General features: G+C 39.2%; 1 protein-coding gene across 1 annotated transcript in view; it reads left to right on the forward strand.

Annotated features, from left to right (window-relative positions):
* Positions 1-13,227, forward strand: part of CDH17 (cadherin 17) — a 78,009-nt gene extending 64,782 nt beyond the window's left edge. The window contains exons 15-18 of the mRNA XM_032249101.1: positions 2,504-2,743; positions 8,980-9,096; positions 9,233-9,346; positions 12,006-13,227. Coding sequence (XP_032104992.1) covers positions 2,504-2,743; positions 8,980-9,096; positions 9,233-9,346; positions 12,006-12,106 — 572 coding nt within the window. The 3' untranslated portion in view covers positions 12,107-13,227. The remainder of the gene's footprint in view (positions 1-2,503; positions 2,744-8,979; positions 9,097-9,232; positions 9,347-12,005) is intronic.
* The last annotated feature ends 1,592 nt before the right edge of the window (positions 13,228-14,819 follow it).

Below are 14,819 nucleotides of genomic sequence, written 5' to 3' on the forward strand. Positions count from 1 at the left end.
ATAAGAAAACTAACAGTGCCAAAGCACCAGACTATCACAACCTTAAAGTGGAAAGCTCAGAAGGGCACAAAAGCGTAAGGGAGTGCTCACACCTTCCTGTTTTTTGTTTTTGTTTTGAGATGGAGCCTCGCTGTGTCATCCAGGCTGGAGTGCAGTGGCACAATCTCCACTCATTGCAACCTCCGTCTCCTGGGTTCAAGCAATACTTCTGCCTCAACTTTCTGAGTAGCTAGGATTACAGGCACGTGCCACCATGCCCAGCTAATTTTTGTATTTATAGTAGAGACAGAGTTTCATCATGTTGGCCAGACTGGTCTCAAACTCCTGACCTCAGGTGATCCATCCTCCTCAGCCTCCCAAAGTGCTGGGGTTACAGGGGCAGCCACCATGCCCGGCCCCGTCATGGTTTTGCTAAAGGTGATAAACACCTGTGCCCTAGCAGGGCTGCTGCTCACTCTGTGGTTTCCTGTAGCAGCTATGGTCTCTTGTAGAAGGTTCCATGTCCCCGGCTTAACTACCTTCCTTCTTCAAATGTGGTTGTGGCTTTCTCCCAGGAGCTTTAAGTGGAGTCAAACCACTTACCTGTTCACCTGGACCACCACTTGTTCCTTCAGCCTTAAATTGTAACTCTCATCCTTTTGGAAACAGGAAATGTTTTATGAAATATTCTCCACTTTGATATGTGTCAGAATCCCCTGGGGAGCTTGTTAAATATGGACACTAGGAGTCCACCCCTGGAGATTCTGATTCTTCAGGTTTGGGTGAACCAGGGTAATCTGTTTTGATGAAATCAAGTGAGCTTTTGAAAGGAAAGACTATTATACAGTAAAGCCCGGGATGTTTGAGGCATTTTTGTATAACCTTTGCATCATTTTTTCAGTTGTGGTGATATATATTGTCTGCTGGCTCCAAAGGTGGAGTTCTAGATAATTTTTAAAATAAAAATAAACTCATAAGAATACTATGTTTACTCAATAATAAGCCTAGCAACTAACACATTGAGTTTCTTTGCATTTTAATGGAATTTTGAAACATACACGTAGGAAATCTGTTGATCCAGTGCTGATCAGGCTCTAATTAGCTAGTAAATGTATCCGCCAGGTTTACCAGAAAAGATAATTAATTATTACTCAATAAATATAGTTTTAGACACCCCCCCGGGTTCCCCCCACCCCACCACAGAAAAAAAACCATTCAGAATGTGAGGCCCAGGGTTGAGAATTGAAATGGAGAACAGAGACAGGGATCATAAAAATGGTCCCTGCATATGGAAAGCCTAAGAAAAACAAAGTTACTTCAGTCAAGTAATGCGAAACCGCGTGCCAGCTCGGGAAGGGTGTGTGTGAGTGGACAGGCCCTCTGTTTCTGTCTCTTGCTTGAGTTAAGCACATTCTGCTATCACATTGTGTACATTTTTAACTCTTGATTTAAAAGCTCCCAGTGAAGCAGCAGGCAGGTTCTGGCTGAGCCTTTATGCCAGGCACACCCCTTTCTCATACCATGGGGATCAGCAGTTCACTCTGGATGTGTCCCAAGAGTTTCTCACATTCTAGGAGTTTCAAAAATCAAAACCAGGGTCCAAAACCCTGTTCTGTTTTTAGTTTTTGATGCTGACATGATGTAAATAGATACAATGACTTCAAGCACACAGCAGCCTTTTTGTCTTTGGTTAAGTGTAGCCATGGACATAAAAGATGTGGAGAAGAAAAGCAAGCAAACAGGGTTTACTGGAAATGAAGCAGGAGCAAGAAAATGTTTCCTGAAATCAAATAAGGTTAGATTCAGAAGTTGTAGAAACAATGTCTGTGATTGGTGTCGGGGAGAACATGATGACGGTCAGTGTTTACGCTGCACTGACAGCCCCATACAGAGCACTCAGTGTCATAACTTACTCCTCACACATCACTATAAGGTAGGTGCTATTATTGACCACATATTATGAACGAGGAAACCAAAGCACTGAGAAATTAAGTAATTGCCCACGATTATGCAGCTACCAACCGGTTATGCTGCAGAGTCCAAGTTTTTCACTCCTATCATACAGTAAATGTCTGTGGAGCCTTTTACTTTTCCAGAACATTCACTTATATGCGGGATGCTCGCAAAGCCACACAGCTGAAGAAAGTAACATGACTAACATGTTTAGAAAACTCGACTAACATGCTTAAGGCCTGGTAAAGAGCAAGTGAAGGTGTGAGTGCTAGAGTTAAACCTCTTGGATTGAAAACCTCTCTGCCTTGGGCCAGTTACACAACTTCTGAGCTCAGTTTTCAGAATTATTTTGAAGTAATATCTGTAAAATATTAGCACATAGACCTTAGTTATTATTATAATGGTAAGTCTTTTTCTCCAGTAATGAAACTAGGTTTTTGATTCTAAATGCTTGTCTTTTTTGTAGCATCTCAGTGTACCTAACTGCTTAAATGTTAAAGAAAGGGAAATCTTTCTTGTTCAGAGGAAAATGAGTGAACTGATCCCACGTTTCAATCATTCAATTCTTTAGGGGGTTCTTCCTTGAGCTCTGTGTCAGAGTTCCACCTGACGCTTTTAGATGTGAATGACAACCCTCCCAGGCTGGCCAAGGAGTACACAGGCTTGTTCTTCTGCCATCCCCTCCGTGCACCTGGAAGTCTGATTTTCGAGGCTACTGATGATGATCAGCCGAAATTTCGGGGTCCCCACTTTACATTTTCCCTCGCCAGTGGAAACTTAGAAAATGACTGGGAAGTTTCCAAAATCAACGGTGAGTTGTCAAAAATACATGGAAAAAAACAGATGAATGGTGAATGTAGGTTTTAATTAACTTGGTGGGTTTGTAGTACTCAGCACAGAGCTTTCTCTCGTGCTCCAGGAAGGAAGTTCATGCTTTGGAAACTTGCGTAGGGAAGGACTCCAGAGGGGACAAAGCCCCAGGCTTTTAAGGGAGGAAAGATTGTGCCCACACAGCATCCAGTTGGTGTAGATGAGCAGTTGGATGACCTAGGAATCATTTGCAAAATTTCCAATGACAGATAGAAAGCAGATTTTATAGAATTTTTTTAAAAGCTTTGAGATATAATATATATTTAAAGTATACAATTCCATGAGAATTGACTATATGTAAATACTACTGAAGCCATCAGAGCAATCAAGGTAATGAACATTTCCGCCACCCCCAGAAGATATTTCATGCCCTATAATAATATCTGCTTCCCACCCATACCCTCTCCCCAGGCAACCACTGATGTGCCTTCTATCACTATAGAATAGTTTTCATTTTCAATAATTTTAGCTAAGTAGAATAGTGTAGTATGTATACTTTTTTGGTCTGGCTTCTTTTACTTCATAATTATTTTGAGATATATTGGTGTTGTTACAGGCATCAATGCTTCGTTCCTTTTTATTGAGGAGTAGTATTCCATTGAGTGACTGTATCTTTTCACCTGTTGATTGTAACTAAGGGTGTTTCCAACTTTTGCTATTACAAAAAATGCTGCTGTGAGGATTGAACAAATGTTTTGTAGGGACAAAAGTTTGCAGTTTTCTTGGTTAAATACTGAAAGTTATTTCTTGGTTAAATAACCAAGGAGTGGAATGTCTGAGTCGTATGGGAGTTGTATGATTAGGAAAAGTTTGAACTGCTTTCCAAATTGTTCCTAACATTTTGCATTCTCACCAGTGCGTGAGAGGTCCAGTTGCTCAGCAGTCTCCCAGCACTTGCTGTGCTCGGTCTCTTTAATTTTAGCCATTTCAGTGGGCATGGAGTAGTATCTCATAATGGTTTTATTTGTATTTCTCTAATGACCAGTGGTGACCCTGAAACAAACCCATAATATCTCTGAGATGTGCTTACATAGGCAGCGTGGTAAAGACCAAAGTTTATTGTTTTTAACATAGCTATCTAACTGTTCTAACACCATTTTTGTTTAAAACATCCTTTTCACCTTGAATTGTCTTAACAACTTTGGCAAAAAACAACTGCCCACCTATACATAAATCTGTTTCTGCATTTTTCTTGTTTTATTCATCTGTGTCTATTTTTATAACAACACATTGTCTTGATTACTATAGCTCTATAAGACTTGAGATCAGGTAGATTAATTTTTCCAACTTGGTTCTTTTTCAAAATTCCTTCATTCTATGTCTTTTTCATTTCTATATAAATTTTAGAATGTAGCTTGTTCCTTTCTACCAAAAAAGCCCATTGAGATTGTGTTGAATCTATAGGGGAATCTGGAGTAGAATTGATATATTAACAAAATTAAGTCTTCCAACTATGTCTCCACTTACTAAGCTCTTTAATTTCTTTCAGCAATGTGATTTAGTTTTCAGTATATAGTTCTTGCGAAATTTTCCCTAATCAATCATTTCATATTGTTGATATTTTAAATATTTCTAGATATAGCAATATAATTTTTGTATACTAATCTGTATTCTACAGCCTTGCTGACCTTATGTTTTTAGATTTCATAGATTTTCTACATATATGATCATGTTGTCTGTGAATAATGACAGTTCTTCCTTTTCAATCTGTTTGCCTTCTGTTTCTTTAATTACCAGCTGAAACCTTCAGTGCAATGTCAAATAGAGGTAGTAAGAGCAGAAATACTTGACTTGTTCATGATGTTAGGGAGAAAGCATTTAGCCTTTCACTATTAAGTATGATGTTAGCTGCAGGTTTTTTTGTAGGTGATCTTTATTAGATTGAGGACTTTACCCTTTATTCCTATTTATGAAGGTTTTTTTTTTTCTAAATTAAAAATGGATGTTAAATTTTTCAAGTGCTTTTTGTCCATGTATTGATTATGTGGCTGATTTGATTTTTTAGGTCTATTAATTGATGAATTATATCAACTTTTGAATCTAAAACTAACATATTTCTGAGATAAAGCCTATTTGGTGATGAAATATTACCATGTTTATATATTGTTGGGTTTGATTTGCTAAAACTGCTTAAATAATTTTTGCATCTATATTCATGAGGGATGTTGGTCTCTCCGTATATTTCTCCTTGTAGTGTCTTTGGCTTTGGCCCCAGTGCAAGGCTGGCCTTGTAGAATGAGTTAGGAAGCATTCAACCTGTTTATCTTCAATTATCTGGACAAGCGTGCATAAAATTGGTATTATTTCTTTCTTAAAGTTTTTGCCAGTAAAGTTATCTGGGCCTGGTGTATTTTTTTAAAAGAAGTTTTAACTACAAATTCAATTTTCTTTTGTAGATATATGAGAATTCAATTTATATATTTCTTTTTGGTTGAGCTTGTTAGCTTGTACCTTTCAAATAATTTGTCTATTCATTTATCTAATTTATTGACATCGTTCATGATATTTTGTTATTTCTTAATATCTGTAGAATATGTAGAGCTATCACCTCATTCTGATATTGGCAAATTGTCTTTTTTCCTGAGAATCTGGCTAGAAGTTTATTTTACTGATATTCTCAAAGAACCAGCTTTTGGTTTCATTGATTTTTTTTTTTTTTCTGTTTTGTATTCCACTGGCCAGATCTTTATTATTTCCTTTATTCTTCTTACATCGCGTTTTTGTTCTTGTTCTGTTTTCATTAAAGCTGATGCCATTAATTTGAGATCTTTTTGTTAAACAGACATTTAGTACTACAAATTTATCTTAGTATTACATTAGCTGCATTTTTTCTAAGACACAGGGTTTCCTTCAGTCACCCAGGCTGCAGTGCCGTGGTGTGATCATGGCTCACTGCAGCCTTGAACTCCTGGGCTCAGATGATCCTCCTGCTTCAGCCTCCCAAGTAGCTGAGACTACATGTGGGAGCCTCCACCCTTGGCCAACTTTTTTGTAAAGATGGGGATCACCCTGTGTTATCCAGGCTTGTCTCAAACTCCTGGGTTCAAGTGAGCCTCCCACCTCCACCTCCCAAAATGTTGGGATTGCAGGTATGAACCACCATGCCTGGCCCACAAAGTTTGATACATTGTGTTTTCCCTTTAGATTTTTTTTTTCTCTTATATGACTCCAGTAGAACCCAACCCTTTAGATTTTGTGATCATGTGTTAGTTTACAAATATTCTGGGAATATTTCCTATAACTTCCTGACTCCTAATTTAAGTACATCATAACCAGAAAACATATGACTAGAATACTTTTAAATTTGAGACATTTTTTTTTTCAGTATTTCAAAGATATTTCACCACTTTTGTTGTTTTTGAGACCATCTTACTCTGTTGCCCAGGCTGGAGTACACTGATGCAATCTCAGCCCCCTAGTAGATGGGATTACAGGCGCACACCATGATGCCCAGCTAATTTTTGTATTTTTAGTAGAGATGAGGTTTTTCCATGTTGGCCAGACTGGTCTCCAACTCCTGGCCTCAAGTAATCTACCTGCCTCGGCCTCCCAAAGTGCTGGAATTACAGGTGTAAACCACCTGGGGTGCCCTGCCCACTATGGTTTCTTCTTTGTTCCATTGAATGTTTGTATTATTTTTTCTCTGGGTGCTTTTAAGGTATTCTCTTACTAGTTTTAAGTAATTTGATGCTTATATTGCTTTGGTGGTGTTTTATTCATTTTTCTTGTTCCTGAAGTTTGCTGATCTTCTTGGATCTGAAAATTTGGAGTTTTCATTAAACATGGAAAAAATATTAGCCATTATCTCAGCAATTTTTTTTCTCTCCACTATGTTTCTTGGCTTTCAGGGATTTAATTACACATATATTAGGTCACTTAAATTGTCTCAAACTTACTCTTTTTTCTATTTCTTTTTGGATAGCTTTATTTCTATATCTTCAAGTTTATTGCTTTTTTTTCTGCTATATTCAATGGCTATATTATAGCCATTAATACAACCTAGTCTATTTGTAGTTTTCTTAACTGTGGGTTTTTAAAGTATGTTCCATGTCTATCTATACTTCTCAGTCTTGTAGCTTCTTGAACATAGAATATAATAACTGTTTTCATGTCTGTTCCTACTATTTATGTAATATATGTCATTTCCAGGTAGGCTTCAATTGATCTTTTCTCTCATGAGTCATATTTTTCTCTTTTCTTGAATGTCTGGCAATTTTTTATTAAATTCCAGACATTTGGATGCTGAATATTTTGTATTCCCATAAATATTCTTGAACTTTATTGTGAAATACAGTTAGATTGCTTGGAAAATATGTGACACTTTCATGTGTGTGTTGCTTTTAAGTTTTCTTAGGTAGGACTATTCTAGGGTTAATGTTTTCAAACTTGGGAGGTAAAGCCTTCTGCATACTCTACCTGGTAGCACACGAATTATGAGATTTTCAGCTCTTGGAACCAGGAATGATTTCTGGCCCTTTGTAAGCTGTGCTCTCTTTCAGATGGTTCTTTTCCCAGCCTTGAGTAGTTCCTTCATACACAGACGCTGATCAGTACTCAGCTAAAGCCTTAAGAGACCCCTCTATAGATCTCTTTAGTGAGCATTCTCTTTGCAGCTCTCTCTAGGACTCTGCTCTGTAAACTCCAGTTGCCTTGACCTCCCCTTACTCCTGTGCTCCATCACCTCAGCTCAGGGACATCATGGGAACATTCCACTCTCTGCAACTGAGACCTGGATATTTGCTTTGGATGATAAGCTGAGGCAATTATAATATTTACCTCATTTGCTTTTTTTCTTTTAGAAATCACTGTCCATTGCCTAATATATAAATCTTTAAAACCATGGTTTCATATATTTTCTGTTCTTTTAGTTGTTTTTAGTGGGATGGTAAATCTGGTCCCTGTTACTCTATGTTATCTAGGTGGGCCATAATGATTTTTAAATATGAATATTTAAGTCGTCCCCAATCTGGGAAAATTCATTGGCAGATATGAACAGGGAGGGCATAAGCACAAATTGTAACAAGACCAAATTTTTTAAAAGTTTGAAATTTAGTGTTTTTGCACTCTTAATTTTCTATTTTAAGAAACGGTGGTAAATACCCTGAAAACCAGGTATAATATCGTGCATACCCTTATTTCTGGACTCAGAGGGATTTTGAGGCCTATAAATGTTATGACTTACCCAATCACATAGCTAACAAGCAGCAGATTTGAAACCCAGATCAGGTCTGCAGATGCTCAGTCCCAGGTACTGTCCAATCTTCTGACATATACAGTTGATTCCATTATTTGCAGATGCTGTTTATAAAATCATCTAAGTGATAAAATTTGTAACCCAAAAGTCAGTACTTAAAGCTTTTGCTTTCATGGACACTGGCAGAGTGGTGAAAAATTTGAATGACTGGACACACATGTTCCCAGCTCTTATACTGTTAAGTGGGTCTTTTTGTTCTTTGTAGTTTTTGTCGTGCCCCGTTTTTCACATTTTTGTGCTTTTCATTGATGATTTCATTGTTTAAATTGGTTCTGAATTATAGTGCTGAAGTCCTGTTTAGAGTTCCTAAGCAGAGGAAGGCTGTGATGTGTGCCTTACAGAGAAAAATTGTGGTTTTGGGCCACAGATTAAAAGTCATGGCCAAAACTGCAATTATTTTTCCACCAACCTAAATATGTGTGTGTGTGATCAGCGTGGTTCAGGAAGGAGTTCTAGTGCCGTTAGATGTGCGTGAAATGTTAGAGTCAACAATATATGTTAAATAAGATATCTTGAAACATAAGCACACAAAAAAACAAGGTTGTATGTTGATCAGTTAGGGAAAATGTGACTAGAAGCTCACAGGAAACTAATCCTGTATTTCTTCCAGGAGCAATGGTTCAGTATTCATTAATTCAGTGTTTGGGGTAACTTTATAGAGCATAAGTGCCAGAAATGATAATTGACCATATTTAGTATTAATTTCTATAGAGAAATCATGAATTAAGAACTTAAAGGATGCTTTAGCCCTTTCTTACCTTATGAGAAGATACATGTGGAATGTTGTGTGTGATACTTTCGGCAGCTTAACTCATATCTAGCCATGTTCCAGTCAACCTTAGTATGTGATGTAAGATGAGCTTGATTCCTGCTGATCCAGGGTCTGAAGTTGTGTTTTCATGTTTTCTTTCCTGTCCTGGCAGTTACTCATGCCCGACTCTCTACCAGGCACACAAGCTTTGAGGAGAGGGAATATATTGTCCTAATCCGCATCAACGATGGGGGTCGGCCCCCCTTAGAAGGCATTGTTTCTTTACCAGGTAGGTATTTTGCTATAGGCAACTCAGGCTAGTATCTGTCACCATGGGCCATTTGAGGAGATTCTCATCTTTGATGTGGGATTCTGCAACTATTCACTTGAATAGTTATCCTACAAAATACTGTCTTGCTTTTCAGTTACATTCTGCACTTGTGTGGAAGGAAGCTGTTTCCGGCCAGCAGGTCACCAGCCTGGGATACCCACCGTGGGCATGGCAGTTGGTGTACTGTTGACCACCCTTCTGGTCATTGGTGAGTGTAATTTCTTAATTCAGAGTCTTATCCTGGGCCTCAGAAATGTGAGCTTATCTCAGGGCCTGTCTTCCTGGACTGGTCTAATGGCTGCTCAAATGGCAACCCAGGCAATAGCCCAGAAGGTAGATCACTGGCAAATTATATCAGACTTTCTTGGTTGGAGTTTCAGCTTTAGTACCACCCTCTGTCTCTATTGCCTTATTGTTTAGTTTAGAAATATAAGGGGCTTTATAGCCATCAATTGCTATATTTCATGCCTAGTTACAATGCTTTGTGATAAAGAGGGAAGAAATGGAGTAGCTGTGCCATGTATCATGCACTGTGCTCGATGTGGGGGATAGTGACAGGCAAGACATGTATCGATCCTACAACAGAGTTTATAGTCTCACCTGCCACTGTCGTTAGAGGTAGAAGTTGACAAAATCAAATTTTTTAGAAATGTGAAGTTTAGTGTTTTTGCACTCTTAATTTTCTATTTTTAAAAAGGTGGTAAATACCCTGAAAACCAGGTACAATATCATGCATACCCTTATTTCTGTGGAGACACTGAGATACCTGACATGTATAGTGTAGAACTTCCCTGTGCATAGGACCCTGATTCTTTATTACTCAGAATAACCCATTGCATCATGACCAGAGCCTCTACCATAGCCTCTGGCCTGGCTAGACAATAGAGTCCCCTGATCTAGCTGTTTGTTTTTTTTTTCTCGTTTGCAAACAACTCAGTGCCTACTCAAATTGTTTCCTTACCCAAAATGCTTGAGAGCAGAAGTGTTTCCAGATTTTTGAACATTTGCAAATACATGATGAGACTTGGGTCCCATCCCCAAGATATCTCAACATAAAATTCACTTTATACATTTAGTCTGAAAGCATTTTCATACAATTTTTTTTTTTTTTGAGATGGGGTCTCACTCTTGTTGCCCAGGCTGGAGTGCAGTGGCACCATCTCAGCTCACTGCAAACTTTGCCTCCCAGATTCAAACACTTCTCCTGCCGCAGCCTTCTGAGTAGCTGAGATTACAGGCACCCGCCACCTATGCCTGGCTAGTTTTTGTATTTTTAGTAGACACGGGATTTCACCATGTTGGCCAGGCTGGTCTCAAACTGCTAACGTCAGGTGATCCGCCCCTCTGCCTCCCAAAGTACTGGGATAACAGGCATGAGCCACTGCACCTGGCTTCATACCAAATTTAGGTAATTTTGTACATGAAACAAAGTTTTGCCTGTAACCTGTCACATGAGGTCTGGTGTAGAATTTTCTGCTTGTGGCATCAAGTTGATACCCCAAAAGTTTCAGATTTGAGATTTTCAGATTAGGGATACTCAACCTATGTATAGTAATTACCTTCTTTCAAGTGTTGTCCCCTCCACAAGTTAAACATATTAGAAGTAGGTACTTCATTATTTCATTCGTACCTAAATGAAGTGGGTCATGGTTTCATATGCTTTTTCTTTTAAAAGAAAAGCTAGGATTATTCTAAGTATTCTTGATCTCTCAGCATCTGGTCTTTTATCTCATGATCCAGTGTGTCACACTGGACTCTGATTCATGCATCAGAGTATAAAGAAAGGGGTCCCCATTTCTTTATACCCTCCAGTCCACACTCCCTATGGCATGGGAGGCCGTTCATGTCATGGCCACTGCCCATCCTAATGTGTGCATGGTGATCACCATTTCTCCCTGAGAACCACTATCTGCTGCACACTTTTCATGGTAATTGAGCTGGCTTTTTGAGGTCCCACTCACTTACCAAGGTCCCTTCTGCCTCTGCTTTATTGGCCCTCCCACCTTGAAAGGATTTTTGAATTTACATATCAAATAGCAGTTTTTTTAACATACCAATTTCATTCTATAATCTTACCACAAGTTAAAGACTGGTTAAGTTTGGGGACATCTAGAAATAGAAGTAATAGGATTTTACAGTTTCATGCCCTTATAATTCCAAACCTATCTTGAAACTAAGTTACTGAGCAACCAGTCTTTTCTGCCATGATTCCTCTTATAAACTTACTAGCAGGTTAGTTTCCTTCAAACAGCTCCCTTCTTTGTAGTAGACTGTTTGACAGTACACAATCAGTGCTAAGATGCACACTGTAATTTTAATTTATCAGATGGGAGAAATCAAGAAAGTTAAGTAGTCTACCCAGGGTCCCACAACAATGTAGGCAGGATGCAAGAGGAAGGTGCCCAAGGAAATGCGATATTTGGTGTGGACACAATGAAAGTCAGCTTCAGGGAGGTGAGCAGGTCAGAGAACAGCTTTCTGGTTGTGCTAATTGGATTATTTTCTCTAGGAAAGGGGAAGAATAGAATCAATATTAAGTATATATAAAGTTCAGGAACTTTGTCAGGTGCTTATACACTCCATAGTGTGGCACATTAGGTCCTATATTCTTAGGGAGAGATCCAGTGAGAGCCACCAAGTCAGCTATGGCTTGGGACTTGAGACATACATACAACAGGATAAATGATAAGCTCATTTCCCTCCAAGAAGGTCAATAACTACAGTCCCTTATTCACTAGGAAATGAAACTGTTAAACCACATACAAAGATGAGTTTGATTTTTTCCCATCACAGTACTACTTCATAAATGAATGTGACAGTACATTTTAAAAGATCCCATTTATTTGACCCTGGGTTTTTTCTTTTAGGTATAATTTTAACAGTTGTGTTTATCCGCATGAAGAAGGATAAAGGCAAAGATAATGTTGAAAGTACTCAGGCATCTGAAGTCAAACCTCTGAGAAGCTGAATTTGAAAATGAATGTTTGAATTTATATGTCAACTGCTATTTCAATAACAACGATCTAATCCTATAATAGTACCTTTCATCCAACATGTGCATTATAATTTTTTAAAGATACTCCCTCTTGTCCTTTAATATTTACTAAATATATATATATATATATATATTTGAGATGAAGTCTTGCTCCGTCACCCAGGCTGGAGTGCAGTGGTGTGATCTTGGCTCACTGCAACCTCCACTGCCTGGGTTCAAGTGATTCTCCTGTCTCAGCCTCCCGAGTAACTGAGATTACAGGCGCCATACCTGGCTAATTTTTGTATTTTTAGTAGAGTTGGAGTTTCGCCACCTTGACCAGGCTGGTCTTGAACTACTGACCTCAAGTGATCCACCTGCCTGGGTCTCCCAATGCAGGCATAAGCCACTGCACCCACCTGCTTAGATATTTCATGCGCTATAGATATTAGAGATATTTTTCTTTTTCCTAGGACGTTTTTTCCTTCTGAAATGGCTTAGCTGCTTATCTAAAACAAAACAAAAAAAATGTGTTTTTCCCTTTCCTTTTCCCAAGACAGACTCATTAAATATTCTGTACATTTTTTTCTTTATCAAAGAGCTACATCAGTTGTGTCCCACACAACTTCCTGGATTCCATTTCTGTTTTTTTCTGATTCCATCCTTTGTCTGCTTAATCCTTGTCTCCTTTGGTATTTCACTGTATTTAAAACATTTTTCAGAAAAGAACAAAGTTACAACTCAGGGGAAAAAAAATAAAACAGCCTTTTCCCTTAGTATGAGCAGAAACACTTCTGCGTCATTAATTGTCTGTCTTTAACCCATGTGACATATGTTGCTCTTTGATTGAAATTCTTCAACTTGGAAATGACACAGATGCACAGAAGATGTTTAAACACAACCTACTCTGTAAACCTTGGTGCAAGAACCAGTCAGCTGGCCAGGTTTCCTCACTACCTGCCATGCTTACATGCTGCGCATGTTTTCTTTATTTGTATGTTAATAAAGTTTTGGTTATTATATATTTAACGTGGAGGAAAATGAGACATAAAAAGAGTGGTAACAAATCAAGAATAAACACTGGCTGTGGGCATTTTTGTTTGCTGATCTCTTCAGCTCTGCTTCCTGTTTCTTATTTGTGGAGGGAAGAATTTTTTCATGTTTAAAAATGATTATTTTTCATGTTTAAAAATGGCCTCCCCAGCAGCTCCAGTCAGGGCTTATAGATAAAACTCTCATCTCCCTGAAACAGAGCATCTGGGGGAAGGGCGGCTGTGGGCATAACTTCAGCAGACTTAAACGTTCCTGCCTGCCAGCTCTGAAGACAGCAGATGATCCTGACAAGAAGGATTCTTGTCAGCATAGCACTTGAGCTCTGCTAAGGGACAGACTGCCTCTGTGAGTGGGTCCCTGACCTCTGTGCCTCCTGACTGGGAGACACCTCATACAGGAGAGTTCTGGCTGGCACCAGGCCAGTGCCCCTGTGGGACAAAGCTTCCAGAGAAAGAGTGGCAGCAGTCTCTCCTGTTCTGCAGCCTCTGCAGGTGATACCCAGGCAAACAGGGTCTGGAGTGGGCCTCCAGCCAATTGTAGCAGACAGGCCTGACTGTTTGAAAACAGAAAACAACATCAACAAAAAGGACCCCAACATAAAAACCCCATCCAAAGGTCATCAGCCTCAAAGATCAAAGGTAGATAAATCCATGAAGATGAGGAAAAACCAGTGCAAAAATGCTGAAAATCCTAAAAACCAGAATGCCTTTTCTCCTCCAAATGATCACAACTCCTTTCAAGCGAGGAAACAAAACTGGACAGAGAATGAGTTTGACAAATTGGCAGAAGCAGGTAATAACAAACCTCTCCAAGCTAAAGAAACATGTTCTAACCCAATGCAAGGAAGGTAAGAACCTTGATAAAAGGTTACAGGAACTGCTAACTGTAATAACCAGTTTAGAAAAGAACATAAATGACTTGATGCAGCTGAAAAACACAGCACAAAAACTTCATGAAGCATATATAAGTATTAATAGCCAAATCAAGTGGAAGAAAGGATATCAGAGACTGAAGATCAACTTACTGAAATAAGGTGAGAAGACAAGATTAAAGAGAACGAAAGGAATGAACAAAGCCTCCAAGAAATATGGGATGATGTGAAAAGACCAAACCTATGATTAACTCGTGTACCTAAAAGTGACGGGGAGAATGGAACCAACTTAGAAAACACACTTCAGGATATTACCCAGAACTTCTCCAACCTAGTAAGACAGGGCAACATTCAAAGTCAGGAAATACAGAGACCACCACTAAGATACTCAAGAAGATCAACCCCAAGACACATAATTGTCAGATTCTCCAAGGCTGAAATGAGGGAAAAAATGTTGGGACCGGATCCAAGATGGCCGTTTAGGAACAGCTCAGGATTGCAGCTCCCAGTGAAAGCACAGAGGGTGAGTGGACGACACATTTCCAGATGGATTTTTATTGCCCAAAGATCAGGAGATTCCCAGGCGAGGAGCCCCGCGGGTCACCAGTGCGACTGTTTTGGCCGGCGCGGTCCGTTTAGGTCCCCACGGCTGTTTTGGCCCACACGGCTGCTTTGCGGTGCCCTGGCACAGCAGTTCTCCATACAAAATACACTGGTCCGGGTGCCCTTTTATAGCTGGCAATTGGAGCCCCGGGAAGGTGCAGTCGCCCATTCATCTGACTA

The sequence above is a fragment of the Sapajus apella genome, unplaced genomic scaffold (genome assembly GCF_009761245.1).
Source record: "Sapajus apella isolate SASKATOON/1434 unplaced genomic scaffold, GSC_monkey_1.0 scaffold3, whole genome shotgun sequence".
Lineage (NCBI taxonomy): Eukaryota > Metazoa > Chordata > Mammalia > Primates > Cebidae > Sapajus > Sapajus apella.